The sequence below is a fragment of the Vitis vinifera genome, chromosome 12 (assembly GCF_030704535.1).
Source record: "Vitis vinifera cultivar Pinot Noir 40024 chromosome 12, ASM3070453v1".
In the NCBI taxonomy this organism is placed as follows: domain Eukaryota; kingdom Viridiplantae; phylum Streptophyta; class Magnoliopsida; order Vitales; family Vitaceae; genus Vitis; species Vitis vinifera.
The window spans coordinates 23246068-23263248 of NC_081816.1; the positions used below are offsets into that span (position 1 = coordinate 23246068).

Below are 17181 nucleotides of genomic sequence, written 5' to 3' on the forward strand. Positions count from 1 at the left end.
TTGATTCTTTTATATGTTGTATGTTTCAACAGCATAAGCAACATGGACCATATCTGTGATTTAGCCAATTGACCAGCTTTTGTAAACCACTTATAAGAGCAAAGAGAGGAATTTCTGCAAACCATGCTCATGGAAGAAGATAACCGCCAAATGGTTTCCATTGGCATACCAAAAAATTGATGGCTACTTTACAACAAAGATGTACTTCCTGATAATGAGTGTTAAGATACAAACGGGGAATTGCAGCAGCAACAATGTCTACTCTATGGGAAAGTTATTGTGAATGATTTGAAGGTTTAGGGTCACGCCCTGCTTAAATAACTGCTGACTTATAGACTTATAGTTCGGTGAAACAGAAGAACACCTAAGTTTGTGACAATGTGTGAGCATCCAATCAGCACTTAAATAGCTGGATGGAACATGAAACACCCAAGTCTATGACAATACGAACATCAGGTAGTCATATAGAATTCAAGTTTTTCTTCGACTTTTCTGGGAAAAGCTGGCAAAGAGCATCACCCAAGGGGATTGCTTCTTCTGGGCTGTGTCCGACCTTCCAGACCTTGTATCTTGAAGCACCCAGATTAAGCTCGCTCCATATTTTGAGCAATGCTGGTGAAAAAGGCCCAGGTCTTTCACCAAGAGGTCCCAGACAGTGCCATGCTTCGCATTCAGGTTCAGACGATGTTTTCTTCTCATTTGTATCCTCTGGAATCTGTTCAATTTCACCTTTATCCATCAACTCCATAATTTCTGCAAATGAGATAAGATGCTGGATTAAACTTCTATACTCATTGAATCTATCCACATAAAACATAAGCCAAAATGAAATTAAAAAAAGATGAAAATTTGGAATGAAGAGAATGTGTTGGCGCCAAGCATATGAAAGGAGTTCAAAGATATTTAAAATTAGATAGATCTTGGAAAAATGACTTCCTAGATATGCAAGAACACGAGGGCATGTAACACAAGTACGAAAATGGGTTTAAAGAGAAAAAATCATCGGAGAAAATAGCAAACAGGATATGAAGAAAATGGGTGTGAAGAAAAAGGCTCCATGGAAGATGGTTTCAAGAAATATTTAGTTTGGAAGTAAAATCTTAAATTCAATATTAATAATTGACCTCAGACCCTATCAAAATCAGAACAAAGTTTCATAATTTTGAATACTGAAATTTTTGTACAAGAAACATCATACATCATAGAAATGATAAAATCTGAAATTGCCTTAATTCAAAAGAAATCTTATGTTTGATTTCTAAAAAATATTTAGGAAAGAAAAAAAATATTAAGGAAAATGATTTTTTCATATTTAGTTTTACAATAGGAAATATTAAAGAAAATAAAATATAATTAAAATTAATTATAAATTTATACATGTTTAAATTATTTAACTTTTATATAAAATAAATGAATTTGAAGTAGCATGTAAAAATAATTTGTCGACTTTAAACTATTTATTATTTTCCTTTACTTTTTCTTACCTTCTACGTTTCCTTTCCTTGCATTCTCACTCAAATTTTCCTGGAACCAAACATAACCTTAAAATTGTGACATTTTTATCTCCTACTTGATCATTGAACAAAATGACTTTCTTAAATCTCAAAAGAACTACAGGAAAATCATTGAAAATTAATGCTATGTTTAGTTCTAAGAAAGTACTAAGGAGAAGAAAAAAATATTAAGACAAATATATTTTTCATGTTTGGTTTATCATGAAAAATAGGAAAGAAAAATAAATATTACAAACCTCTATTATTTCAAATGATTTAATCTTTTTATAGAAGAGGAAAAATAGGTGAAATGAGTTGGAAGAGACGTATAAAAAAATAGTTTCTTAACTTTAAATCTATTTTTTATTTTCCTTTATTTTTTCTTTCATTTTATTTTTTTTTCCCTTGCATTTTTCCACAAATTTTTTCAAGAACCAACAAGCATAGGGCAAAGACTTTTTTGTTATGAATAGTTAATGAAAACATATGAATAGAAGGTAGAAGCTTTGCAAACCTGCGGCATCTGCAACACACATTAAATATCCTTTTGCATCCATATTCTCGTCCAGAGTCTTATAAGTAGGGATTGTACCCAGTGAGCCTTTATCTCCATGTTTTTCATCATTGTAAGAGTCCTCAGCAGCAGGGTCAAACTCTTCTAAATCGGGAATGACTTCAGGAACCTCGTTCAAAAGCCTCAACTGTTCAGCTGGTGACAGGAGCAGTTGTTTTCTCTCCATGTAGCCAATGAAAGTACAATGCCATAGAGGTTAAGGGTCACACTATCCTTTTATTGAGGTAATATATTTTTGCAAGAGCTAAAGACCGTAGACATGAATGCATATAGACACAGACACAAATACTAATGTGTGGGTGCAGATGATGGGTAAGAGACACTGATAAAAGAAACGGATATTTGATTAAACGGGATAAAATAATCCTCCTTTTTTACAAACCTGGAATATGACACTTTTTGGATAAAAAAACCCTCCATCATTTTTTTTATACCTATTTCATATCAAAGCACTATTGAAAAAGAAAAAAAGGAAAAGTAAAGGGTATTTATGTCCAAACAATATTACATCTACAATTTTCAAAATGTGCAGTTATTTTATGCAGTCAAAGATGTGTGTTAAAGAGGGTAAGGGTCATGTCGTCCTTTTATTAAGTTAATATACTTTGACGAGTGCTAAAGACCAAAGACATGAATGCATAGAGACACAAATACTAATAAGTGGATGCACATGATGGGTAAGTGATTGATAAAAAGAAAGGGATATTTGATTAAATGGGATAAAATAATCCTCATTTTTTACAAACATGGCATATGACCCTTTTTGTACAAAAATACCCTCTAAGCACTTTGGAAGAAAATGTAAAGGGTATTTATGTCCAACTGAGGTAATAAAACCGATATAAAATAATTCTAAATGAGACTGCCAAATAGCACTTGTTTGACTAGGTGGATAGTTTGCAGACTTCATGACATCGTCCCTAATGAGAAAAATAATGTAATGATATGAACTAAATGGATTAACTGAATATACGTCATGACCATGATATATTAGAGAGACAAGTTGAAGCTGGTTCAAGAATGTTTCTTTTAATCTAGTGGTGTGTATGGAGGTGTTTTAGAGCATAAACATCCTATAATAGCATTCAGCATAGATTGTTATGTTACAATATATCAACAAAGGATATTCGCTTCTGCATCCTTTCTCATTTGCTCGATCAATTAGGTTTTGCAGTCGTGATAGTTCCTTCTTGATCCACTATCATTAATATTTCCATATAATGCAAAGAAAACCAGGAAAATCAAGAGTGAGTAAGAAACAAATCGTGAGGGGGTGTGAACTCAAGATGAATTATTGCATGGTGTTTAGATTAGCATTTGGAGCACAATATAGAAAAATAGGAACAAAATTGGTAGCACGGTTTCTATTCAGATGTATGCGCTCACATGTTTTGTTATATCCTCATGCAAGCTTCTAGCCTTCTCTTCAAACTCCACCTGTCAAACAAAACATTTTGTTAAGAGGTGTGATAACTTTAGTTTTCAGTTTGAATTTATCTGCATAATGCATAGCACATTACAACACCAAAATGAAATTCAAACTATACCAGATACAGATATACTTGAGTTCAAAGTCAAAATGGGTTCTTTGATAGAAAAGAATATATGACAGGCCTTTTTCCAAAATATTGTTAAATATGGGCCTTTTTGGCCCATATTGGCAAAATATATATTTCTTTTAAACTTAAATTAAAGCACTCTATCTTGTAGCTTTAGTGTTTTATATGAAAGTGCGGGATGAAGATACAACTTCCTGTTAAAATACTGAGCTTGTATTTTAATCAGAAACTGCATTTTCATCCTGCCGCTTCATAGAAAACACTTCATAGAAAACACTAAAGTTGTAGGATAAAGCAATGACTTTCATTTAGAAGGAAAAACAAAAAGACAAAATTACTTCCAATGTGGCCCACAAAGGGCCATAGTGAACAATAGTGTGGAAAGACGCCTATTGTGCACCATATACATTGAAGTTTTAAGTAACACCTTCAACATGATATACTTGGTATACCACCTTACAATTTCTAACAGTAAAAAAATGTTAAAAATGAATGCACTACTTACAATGTATTCCATCTCATGTTCCTTGAGTTATCCTTGATAATTTAATTAAAAAATGCTGTCACATTTATCATGGAATGAGCTAAAGATAAGTTCTTCGCATATACATTGTTATACTCTTTATCGTATAAGAATAATCCTTTACATTTTAAGGATTATTGAGGAACAAGTGAGGTTTTCCCTGTTGTTTGCTCTGAGATTCTTAAATGTAAACAAATGTTTACTTATAGCAATCATCAATTGAGAATTGCACTTAACAAATTTTATTTACAGGTAAAATATTTTCTGGATGATTGAACATCTTCCATTCTAGGACATGAATTTTAAACTGTAGGCTTATGAATTTTCCAATAGCTAGATAGTCTTTTCTTGTTCAACAGGTGCAAGATAACTTGACTGGCTTGTTCATGACATGGTAGATCTGGTTATTGGTAGCTGAAGGAAAACCATCAATCTGTTGCTCTTTTGCTATGGAAAACGTGTGCTTCTCAAGCACCTGTCGTACATTTTTAAGACAGAAGGGTGAACAAAAACCTAGTGATTCAAGTTCTAGAGATGATGCTAGAGACTTGGAAGAAAAGGGACTAGCATATCCAAGTAGGACAAGGGCATTGCCTAGGAGAATGGAGCACTGCTTAAACAGGTGTTCCTTCAGAAAACCAGTTTTACTACCAGTAGTGAAGTACCGTTTTTTCATGGTAACTGATGTAAAGGGAGAGAAAGTTAAGAGTCTCTGTATCTTCCAAGTTTTCATCCCTAATTTTCTAGCAGTGAAGAAGATTTTTCTTAAGCATCCAAGTGCAATCCAATATCTTCATCAACAGTTTTTTAATAGGCAAAGATCAAATCTACTAAAAGCACTTAACAAATGAGCATGAAAAAGTATACATGGTGTATACAAGGACGCCAAAAAATGATACTCCCTCCCTACTAAGAGCTCAAGCAATCAATGAAGTCCAATATGGACATAAAGTAATCAACTATATACACTCTAACCACCCCAAAAGTTATGCATAACAGATTGTTTGATTTGCAATTTCAATGTTTTCAAAAGCTCTCATATTCCTCTCCTTCCAAATTGTCCAAAATAAACATAAAGGAGCCATTCTCCAAGCTTTCTTCCTCTTTTTCTAAACGAAGGATCCATGCCAACCTAAAAGCATGGTTCAAATCAAGGATCGCATCACCTGCTTTATTTTGGATAGGGCAAAAATGAGTTGTTACAAGATGGCCACCATTGTGCAGTGGAGAATGATGTGATCACTTATTTCTTCTTCTTCTTTGCAAATCTAACGTCTATTTGGCAATTTCCATCCCCTCTTTTTGAGTTGGTCCAGCATTAAGATCCTTCCCGATGCTGCTTCCAAAACAAAAAAACCCATTCTCAATGGAACTCAAGAATTCCAAACCATGCTCCAAGGGAAAAATCTCTATTAGAGGAGAGAAATTGCCACTTCTTGAACTCATCCATAAAAATATTATTCATTACTTCCCTACTAATATCTTGACCTTGTAGTCTCCTAAAGAAAGCCTCCACCTCCTCAAACACCCAATCAGGGATCTGTCTTGAGAGCAATCACCCTCCCTTTCCTACTCCCACATCTCAACCACTCATGCACCTTTAGTAGTGACTATAAAAAACAACTTAGGGAAAGACTCCCAATGAAGAGTTGTCACATCACCTATCATTCCAAAACTTTACTCTTTGACCATTGCCCACCTTAAAACCCATTCTATTGTTAACAACCTCCCATCCATTTTGGATTGCCTTCCACAAATCCACCCCATAAGCTTCCCTTACTCCTCTTGGGCACTATCCTCCAACTTCCTCCAACTTCCTCCACATAATTCCCTATAATCACCCACTTCCACAACGAGTCGCTCTTAGTGATAGATCTCCAACACCATTTGTAGAATAGGGCCTTATTTAGAATGGAAAGACTTATGATGTCTAGGCCTCCATTCTCTTGTCCTTATAGATTATTGATTGATTCACCAAATGCAACTTATTCTCAAGGGCACCTCCCCTCTTGACATAAAGTAAAGACTTAAAGTATATTTCATGCTCGAAAAAGTGTTTTTTAACAAAGTTTGCATTCCTCCTTTTGACAAGTATTATTTCTTCCACATAGCAAGCAGTTTTTGAAAATTTTCTTCCACCGCATCTTAACCCTAAGGCAATCTAAACTTTCTGCTAACTGAAGCCCCAAACAAATAGAGGGGAGGGAACCCACTCGATAGCCTAAAATACCAGCTAGCTCCTCCACATTCTCTACCCCCACAATAGGGATAAATTCACTTTTCTCTAAATTGATTTTTAAACCCAATATTGCCTCAAACCATATGAAAGGCTAGCTTAAGTGCTCTAATGGATCCTGACTGGCCTCACAACAGATAAGAGTATCATTAGCAAGCAACAAATGGCCAATACCTTAGTTAACAGTGCCTACCAAGTTGGAGATATAGACTGAATCCTTCAGCTACACACTTAGAAACTTTGAATTGTATTGAACTATCTTGCCAAGGAGTTCTAGGGGTGTGTGTGTGTGCGCGCATATGTGAGCACAAACGTTCAAAGAAAAAGGATATTTACTTCCAATTCCTCAGTTTCTAATAATTGGTCAAAATGCATCAGAGCTACGTCACAGGAATATGAGGGCATAACTAGTTACTATCGCATAGACGAATTTATGAGTTCATACACCACTAGAAAAAAATACTAAATTATGGTGTGTAAGAAAACTTACAATTGTAGGCCTCTTATAGAAGCCATATTTTACTTTCTGACGATATTCTTCACATTCTTCCTGAAAACAATATCACAGAAGTAAAAATATTCTGCTTGGGAAGGACAAGATATATATTGATTTTCAACAATTAAAATGGGTTTGGTTCCTGAATAATAGGCTTGTCACTAAAAGCACAGCAATGCATTCAAAACTAAAGAATGTTTTCTCTGTGAAAAAAACTAAGAACTTACTTAAACAGAACATATGGTCCACAGGAAAAAAACTTGAGAATGAAATGTCTGAGGGGCACAGCAATTGTGTTACAAAAAGTAAACATATTATTTCATCCAAGAAAAATTCTGGAATGACTTGCAAAATAAAGAATACTGCCAATAAACACCAGAAAGTTGTGTGCAGTTAAAAATATGTGCCAGTAAAAAAGGAAACAAAAAATTTATGTCTCTCAGAGATCTATATGGCAGTTAATCACTTAAGAAGATACTTGTTACTGAAATTACCAAGGAGCTTTAAACAAATAACAAAATTAACCATCAAGCACTGAAAACCACGTCTAAAAAAAGTATTTTACATCAATTTACCTTATAAAAAGAAAAAGATAAAAAAAAAAGAGTGCTCCCTTTAGAAACTCGTTCTCAATTTTTCAAATTTTAACAATAGATTAACGCTTTTTTTTTAATAGGCAAATATAATGAATGTATTAACAACGCCTATCAAAACTGCACCAAAGTACACAAGATGTATATTAACAAGTACTCTTGATTTCAGAATCAAGTCATCTTGGCTAATTTAGAGAAAAGGATTATACTCAATATTTGCTTGTCTCCAAAATGAGAATTGTTTTCAATTTGGTTACTCATTACCTTGGTCAAGTCATGTTCAACCAGCATGTCAATATGAATATCTTTAGCCAGAGGGGCTTGGAGGAGAATTTCTGAATCAATCTCCCCAGTTTTTGATGCTTTCTTTACGCCTGAGCAGACACCAGATAAAAGCAAAAGGTTAGTCATCCAAGATAGAGACATACAGGTGAACAATACAATAGAAAATGTAAACAAATGCTTGCTTAGAAGAATGCAAATATTGATTTATCCTGCAGTTTGTACAACCTATTTAAGATTCATTGGGACCATTAGACCTCAACATAATCAAAGGCAAAATTTGATTTAACAATTTAAAATAAAGCATCCATCAAGACATTACCTATAACTTGGAAGAGTTGATAACTCAGATGGTGTGAGTACAAATGGGCACCTGACTTCACTTTCACAAAGCTTCCCCTTATCTTTCTTTGAAAAGAGTCAGGCTGCTTCAACAATTCCAGCACTAAACTCCTCTTCAAAAAGACAAGTTTGAGATTCTTAGGAACTATGGCCGCAAACTGGCTTTGCAGGATGCCCCGTACCAGTTCCTTTATCAGAGGTTTATTGGAGGACAACTTTCTTTGCCTTCTATAGGTCACTATAACATTCTCACTCTTGTCTTTTGAACCAAATCCAGACTCATCTTGCTCTGATTGGTCCAGGTTTTCAGCCAAATGGATGTCAACAATGTTATTTATTCTATATCTATTCACTGATTTCCTCCCTAAAACAGGGAGCAATCTTTCATCTATAAGAACCTTCATCTTGTTTTTTTGGTCAAAGAGATTATTTTCATGAATGTACCTATTAATAATGGAAGTCACCTCATCCTTCGACAATTTTTTGGTTGTGTCTTCACCAATGGATGCAAGGAACTCCATAAGGACTTTGGAACCCCATCCAATAAATTCTCTTTTAGTTGAGGTCAGATTACTTTCCATCACCCCCTTCCCTTTACTCACCTGCTTATGCTCCTGAGCACTATCCATTGTCCTCAAAATTAGAGATTACCAACTGATCTTCTCTTGATCTTTTTAGATTTGTGTTGAATCAGAGTCACTTCAGTAATTCTCTTTCTTTAACAGGGTGTTTGACTTGGAAACCCTAGCATTGAACCAAAGTCACTGCAACAGAAGAAGAGCGAAATTGCCTGTGAGATAGGGCTCCAAGTGTGGTAGTGGAGCACACCCTCGAGCAGTTGATTGGAAAGAATAAGGGGAGGAACAATAGGAATTCAAAGAGAAGAGGAGGTGACTTGGGAAAAGCAATGTTTTAAAAGGTTAAAAATCTTTGAGGCATTTTACCAAATGAGGTGAGGCGGAAGTCTCAAGGTGTAAATCTCAACTGAAAATAACCATAATGATAATAAAGAAAAGAAAATTGAAAAAAAAAAAAAAAGAAGAGAAAAATACTAATAAAATTAAATGAAGCCTCAAAATTCATAATAAGAAGATTAATTATATGTCATTGTCATTAGTTTCTTATTTAGTTCCTCTTTCTCTCTTCCAAAGTCCAACTTCTCTTATGACTCAATTAAATAGACTGCAGTACCACTATCACTACCACTCCTAAGTTTCTTTAAGTTCTTATTTAGTTCCTCTTTCTCTCTTCCAGAGTCCAACTTTCTCTTATGACTCAATTAAATAGACATCAGTACCACTATCATTATCACTCCTAAGTTTCTTTAAGGAATCATAATGATATCCTGTTACTCTATCATCCTCCCTATTAGTGCTAATTTTCATTCATTTTTCTTCTTCATCCATCAATTGTAGTAGTTTTCTGACAATTGATTGGGAAGAATAAGGGGGGAACAATAAGAATTCAAAGAGAAGAAGAGGTGACTTGAGAAAAGAAATGTTTTAAAAGGCTAAAAATCTTTTGAGGCATTTTACCAGACAAGGTGAGCCAGAAGTCTCTTAATGACAATAAAGAAAAGAATTTTTTTTTTTTTTAAAAAAAAGAGAAAAATACTAATAAAATTAAATGAAACCATATAATTCAGAATAAGAATATTAATTATATATCATTGTCATTAGTTTCTAATTTAGTCCCTCTTTCTCTCTTCCAAAGTTCAACTTCTCTCTCATGAATTAATTAAACAGACATTAGTACCACTATCACTATCACTCCTAAGTTTCTTTAAGGAATAATAATGACATCATGTTACTCTATTATCCTCCCCATCAATGTTAATTTTCATTCATTTTTTTTCTTCATCCATCAATTGTAGTAGTTTTGTTTTCTTTTATTTATCAATAATAAGATAATGATAATATATGAGTCCAACCATCATAACAATTAATAACTCCTTTAACTCATCTACTTGATCCTTTTTTTTTTTCTTTTTTTTCTTTTTTTGTTCCTTTTCCCCCTTCTGTCTAAAGGGAAGGGATAAATGGAAACCAACTAAGCCTTTATTTTATAAAATGTTTAACCAAGCCCGGAACCAAAGACAAAATTTATAAAATCTATACTAAAATCTCACAAAAGCATAAAGTCCATTAAAACCTCTTGAACATTGAGGTTTAAGCTTCTTATTGTGAGGCTTAGTCCACTAAAATCTATACCAAAATCTCAATGGTATGAGGCTTAAGCATCAATTATGGAATATTGAAGTTACAGCCTCATAGCTAATTTACAGAGCCTTTCCTAGGGGTAAGCCTCAAGCCTTAATAGCCTTTTAGCATATTGAGGAAAGATCTTGATACTAGATCAATTGAGAAGAGAAAGGCCTCTAAGTAACTGGTGTTGCTTGTGTAGAAGCAATGAGGAAGCTTGCTTGAATGAAGCACCTAAAGGTGATCTGAAATCGTTAGAAGGAAGATCTCCAGGCCTACAACCCAATTGACTGATCAATCTCTCTATACCGTCCACCTTTCCAACAAGAATGAGATCACTTTTTTCCAAATTGGTCTTCAACCCGTACACTTAAAGTATAGAAGGATTCATCTAACATATAATAATAGCCTCTCACTATTTGCACCATAAAACAGCAAGGTATCATTTGTAAATAAAAATGAGATATCCCCACCCCCAAAACTCCTACTTCATCTATATTGAAACCCGAGATGAAGCCTCCCTCCACCATCCTTTCAGTAAAACAACTAAATACCTCCATCATAGGGATGAATAGATGGGAAGAAACCAGATTCCCTTGCCCCAAACCCTTTGAACTTTGAAAGAAACCTAAGAGAGTTTCATTGATTAATACAAAAAAGTGAGTCATTGAGATACAAAAATTTGTCCACCCTGTCCATTTTTGCCCCAATGCCATCAAACTTAAAACTAAAAGCAAAAAAAATCTCAGTTAATATGGTCCTAAGCCTTCTAAGCATCCAACTTTCATGCCACCCAAGCTGCCCCCTTTTGGTCTCAAGTCTATAAGCTCATTGGTAGCTGCATACAATATTTATATTCCTTCCGCAAAAGCATTCTAAAACATGGAGACCACCTGATCACTAACTTTTGGTCCCCATTTGTAGGAATTAATAGTGAAAAAGTTGCATTGGAACTCCTTCTAAAGGGTTCTTACAAGTGAAAATCATAGATAAACTCCATAGCCTCGTGGTGTACCACCTCCCAAAAGTTTTGCTAAAAGGCTATTAATGAAAGCCATCTGGATCTGGGACCCTATCCCCTGCCAATGTACCAAGTTTTGCCAAAACCTTCTCTTCACTAAAACCTCTCTTTAAACCACCTCTCTTTTCTGCACCCAACTGATTAAGGATCTCTCTTCTAATGCCTAGATGGCAACTCCTTGTTCAGATAAAAGCTGCTGAGAAAAGCTACAAGTGCCTCACCTTAGCTCCACCCTCTTCTGAAACATGACACTTCAATTAAAAAATTCTCATCAAATAGAATCTCCTATAGGCATGACCTACTCTATAAAAAAATCTGGTATTTTGTCTTCATACTTAAGCTGCAAAGCATGGGATTTTGGCCTCAAGAGGTTTCTTCCATCACAACCAGCCTATATACTCCTGAAGGGCAAGGTTTCTTCTCTCACCGGATTTCAGAGTTTAATAATAAAATAAGTGAATAAAATCATAACTTTTAAATTCAAAAAAATCTTCATCTTAGTGTGCATTGCATATTTCAGTTATTGGTAAAACAAAGATGCTAAGTTGCTATTGGAAATAAAATAGGCCTCTACAAATTAACCATGGCAGGATCACAGCCAATATGAAACCTAAAACATGGCATATCATTACTAATTTGTAGCATAAAAAAACTAAGAACCTAGCCATTTTCATTGATAGATTCTAACAAAAAAAAAATCACTTTGTTAAATATTATTTTCCAGAGCTTTTTCTGTTTATGTTATAAGCAGGTATTAGCATAAAAATTAAAAAACGTTTTGAATTTATATGCCCATCAAATGAGTAATAAATATAAATGCATACTTGTAATTTAATGATTTATAAAACCATCTTGAAAATGTTAGCACTGACAATTTGATATCAAACAACATTAGTTATTTGTGGTGGAGCTAAGTTGGTACTTGAGAAAAGACATCATACTAGAGGCTATTAGTATATAGATTATTTAGAAAGGTACTATGATATTTATAAATTCAAGATGTGTTTGCTTCATCACCTAGCTGTACAACTGAAACTGTTCAGCTTAAAGAGCATCTTTCTCAAGCGTCCAACATATATTCCAACAGATATCATACCTACCACAATCAAAATTTAGAACATAAAAACCTATTGTAAACATGGTGCTTTAAAGTATTTTTAACATGCCTTTTCTGCAAACTGGGGTGTAATGATATTTGGCAACCTTTCAAGGAAAATAAAGAATGGTAATATATACAAAATTCTGTATTGCTAGAGGAAGAAAAGACCTCTGAATTCTTTAACTGTGTTTTCTGTTCATAATATTGCAAAAGGTATTGCATACATCTCATAGACATCATTGATCAAAATATGGATTAGCTGCTTCCATGCATAATATATGTGCCGATTTTATAACAATGCTTTCCTCAGAAAGTAGAGATATCATTAAAACTTATAGAAGAAATAAAAAGGAGTGGCATACTGAAAGTCCAGCTTTCTTCAGTCTCTGAAAATGAGTCCTCTTTTCCCACACACTGAGGGTGGTAAGCTTTTAAGCAATCCCTGAAAGCGGTTAATATGATGAATAACAAAGTAAACTATGCCTCATACTTTAGCATAAACAAATCATCATTTTAAATAAACTCAACAAAAGAAATATGAAACATGAGGGGCCTGGAAACTGAAAAGTAGATTCTTCAGAAAAGAATTGTAGATCAATCATTGGAGATTCAGAGTTGCTCACTTTTGGATGTCGAGTCTTCTAACTCACAAGCAGATTTTCTAGCAAAACAAGGGGCCTCAACATTGTAAGATTTAGAGGAAACTAGCATTGAAAGAGGCATTTTAAGATTTGGGTATTGCTGCTTGCCATTTTAATGGAGAAACACTTTACAATGTATCCGCTTTGGAATCTGGGGCTGTTGGCTATGGAGTCCGCAAAGAGCAAATGTGATATCTCCACTTCCAACTCAACCCCACAATTTGAGATCTCTAATGAAGCCACCCTCTATGATCCTCAAGATGAAACAACTAAGAGCTGCCATAAATAAAACAAACAGATAGGAAGAAAGAGGATCCCCTTGCTTCATTCCATGCAAGCTTTGAAAGAACTTGAAGGAGTTCTGCTAACCAACATGAAGAACCTCACTCTGGAGATACAGAGCATAATCCACCCAATCCATTTCTCACCAGAGCCCATTTCTACCCATAATTGAAACAAGAAATCCTAATCACATGCTTTGGGCCTACTCGCTGTCCAACTTGCGAGCAACCCCAACTATGTTTCAGCCTAGAATCAATACCCTCATTGGGAATAAGAACAATGTCCAAGATCCACCTCCCTTCCACTAACAGTTCTGTAATTCACATGCCAGTTCAACAATGACTTTCTTCAATATATTAACCAGTCTTTGCCAATAGCTTTGTATAAACCCTTAAAAACCTAACAGACCTTAAGTCCTTCATGACCTCCACCCCTTTGTTTTAGGAACAAAAACAGTAAAAATGTCATTCAAACTCCTCTCAAAAAGTCCCAAACTTGCAGAAATCACCAAGGACTCCTCAACACCTCTCCCTGAACCGTGGCCCAAGACCACTGCCAAAAAGTCCTAGTAAACCCATCTAAACCAGGGGCTTTATCCCATCATAGATTAAACAAAGCCACTACCACCTCCTTTTCACTAATCCTATTCTATCAACCCCATCAGAAGATCTAAAACTCGCCCCCTGAATGCTCTGCTTCCTAACACCAGCATCCAAATTCTAACCACTGAAAAAATGTAGATACCCCTGAATTGATATCTGAAACTAGAGAGAGCCACACACTATTTACCTTTAAACCATTGATGAAAATACTTATCCTATGAACATAGACCATTTTATGGAAACATTTAGTATTTCTATCCCTCCTCTTTGAGCCCCTGCACTTGACTTCTGTCTCCAACACGTCTCATCCAACACTGCTGAGCGATTAAACTTCATCAAACAAAAGTTTTTAATTGCTATAAACCAAAAGAACCTAATTTGCTTCAAGGTACAAGCTTTACGAGTGGCAACATTATCAAGCACCTCTTGGTTCCAGCCTCTTCTATTAGAGCCTTCAACTTTTTAGCGAGCACAAATCTTGAGCAACTAGCTAATTTGTTAAGAGAGCCCCAAATCCATCCAATTTAAGCCATTTGTTTTAAAACTTGAATGGTCATCCCCCTCTCCTAACTCCACCACTGTCAAGAAGAATAGGAAAATGGCAGAAACTGGTTTAGGAGAACGGCACAAGAAAAATTTAGAAAATTTTCCTCCTAATTACCCCAGAAAAAAAATGAAGCACTCCACCCTGAAAACAGATGTCTATCTTGGCAACCAGACAAGCAATAGCCCCATCCACTAGAGACATACTCAAGAGGCGAAACACCTCAATAAACTCAGAAAACTCTCCTCAATGCTTAAGAAACTCCTCCCGCAAAACCCCCTTTCCACACCCCATAAATTTGACCATAAGCATAAGAACATCCACAAAAATCCATCCTCAAAACTTTTTAACCAGCAAGATTGGGGAAAAAGCACCCATCTCCTCACTAACAACTTCAAAAATCCATCTTTCCAGGAACAACAAATACGCCAGCAACACCCCTGGCATCAAACTCTATCTGGTGTTTAAAAAAAACCGGATGGATATATAAAAAGAAGTCCACAGATGTTACGTGTCTTAATATGTATAGTAGTGGGGGAGTATGGGACAAAAAATAAATCCACTGGGTTTCAGACTTGGTACAACCCAAGGTCATCATTCGCTTTGGTTTGCCAAGGGTCTACAAGAAGATCAAAAAATGGCAGCCCGTTCTTAAAAGGATCCACTCCCAGACTCCTGACCAGATCAAGAAACATTAAGTCCATTTTGGATTCTAGCAAACAAACGAATAGAGATTTAACTTCTCTTTTGCCCCATCATTCCAAGAAATAACCCTGAGATTCATTGATCAGCCTTCCCCAATAGACCAACTATCAACCCCGTCTGCTCCCATTCCCACCTCTTCCTTTCCATCAAAACTAAACCACTGAGAGCAGGACAGCTTGCCCAAATCTCTAGAACCTTGCTCAATATCCACTATCTGAACCATAATATCTCCTTATACCTCTCCAACAACCCAACCAAAAAGGGAAAAACATTTCTGACTACAAATCCTTGACAAGACTTGAAGTTCTTTGGCTGTATTGCTGCTTTTTAAGCTCTGACGTTGAGCTCTCCTCTCCACCACCAACCATAAACCACCTTTTGTGGGGTTTTTCTACAATTTCTTCATTTTTGCTGATTCTCTTCATCAATAATAGCAATAAGATTGTGGGTTTATCGGGTTTGTTGGATGATGGGGGTTTTGATTTCTTGACACTTAGTTGAATTAGATTTATTTTTGTTTTTATTTTTATGTTTTTATTTATTTTTAATATTTTTTTATTTCTAATAAATTAGTAAACTTTAAAAAGTTCACATAGTTTTTATTAGAATGCCAAAAAAAGGCAAGATTCTAATTTATCATTTATGATACACAAATAAATAAATTGATTTTTTTTTATAAAAGTTTGTATTTTAATTTTTTAAAGAGAAATTAATTTATATTTTTTTATTTTAAATATATTAAAAAATAAATAATAAAAAATAAAAATTGTAGCGGCTGGGATGAAATATGGTTTATTTGGTAAATATTTTTTAAAACGGTTTTCAAGAATAATTTTTCATATTTATATAATTATTTTTTAAAATAACTTTAAAAAAATAAATACAAACAACTGAGAATAATTAAAAAATATTATTTAAAAATACTTTATTTTTTGATTTTAAGAACATAAAACAAAAACACAGTATTTTAGTTATTAAACGTGTTTTCTTATATTTTTGTTTTTAAAAAACATAAAATTGTTTACAAAAATAATTGCAAACACAACCTTATGGTATGTTTGGTTGTTGTTTTTGAAAATTGTTCTAAAAAACGGTTTTTAAGAACAATTTTTTGTGTTTTTAGAAAAAAAAAAATTACATTTGAAAAATGAATTCTGGAAAACAGTTTTTGTTTTAAAAAAAACATGTTTTATTGAGTTAATAAAAAAGTTTTTTAGAATAAGTAAAACAAAAAACATGTTTGAAAATTATTTTTTAATTAATAAAGTATTTTTTTCTATTAACTTGATATTATAAATATATAAATATATAAATAATTTTCATATGCACAATTCATTTAAATTAAAAAAAATTATTTCATTTTGAAATTTTTGCACCAATTATAATTTTCTTAAACAAATGATGACATTATAAGTATGGGTAAGTATATTAATTTCAATAATTTAAGGAAAAAGAAAGGATTTGTAGGTGGGGATGGGGTGTGGTGGTTAGGTGGAGTTCACCTTTATGAAAACACAAAAAATAACTAGGAAAATACAAAAAGAAGAAAGAGAAAACACGAAATACAATATATTATATGAATAGTGAAAAAACAATGAAAACATATTTTTATTGTTCTAAAAAAAATGGTTTTTGAGGACACAGAAAACACAAAAAACAAAAACACATACCTTTCCCCAAACAAGTTTTTTGTTTTCAAGAACAGAAAATAGTTTTTGAAAATAGGAACCAAACAAACCCTTAGATTTGTTATGTTTATTTTTCAAGATAAATTCATCAAATGAAACAAGCAAGCTATTTAATTAAGAGTTCAATTAGATGAAAAGAGAACAATATGGTTGCAAGATCATCAAATATTCAATGTAAATTCACATTAAAACCTTCAAATATATTTGCATCATCAACATCTTCAAATAAATAATTTTCCATGATGCTTTTCAACACATTGACAACTCCCATCATATGAAACGAGTTCAACATCTAATTAT

At 33.9% G+C, this 17181-nt stretch overlaps 1 protein-coding gene across 2 annotated transcripts; it reads right to left on the reverse strand.

Moving 5' to 3' along the window:
• Positions 1-130: 130 nt before the first annotated feature.
• On the reverse strand, positions 131-15676 carry LOC100267706 (uncharacterized protein At5g08430). 2 transcript variants are annotated; one of them, XM_019223617.1, is made up of 10 exons: positions 13043-15676; positions 12782-12861; positions 12338-12416; positions 8079-8862; positions 7739-7848; positions 6876-6935; positions 3454-3504; positions 3195-3265; positions 2008-2246; positions 131-753 (listed from the first exon to the last, which is right to left on the reverse strand). In XM_019223617.1, the coding sequence occupies exons 4-10, from the start codon at positions 8725-8727 to the stop codon at positions 461-463; spliced, it is 1473 nt and encodes a 490-aa protein (XP_019079162.1). In that variant the 5' UTR covers positions 8728-8862; positions 12338-12416; positions 12782-12861; positions 13043-15676; the 3' UTR covers positions 131-460. The 2 variants fall into 2 exon arrangements, with proteins under 2 accessions (XP_019079162.1, XP_010657936.1); XM_010659634.2 differs by lacking the exon at positions 12338-12416.
• Between the last annotated feature and the right edge of the window lie 1505 nt (positions 15677-17181).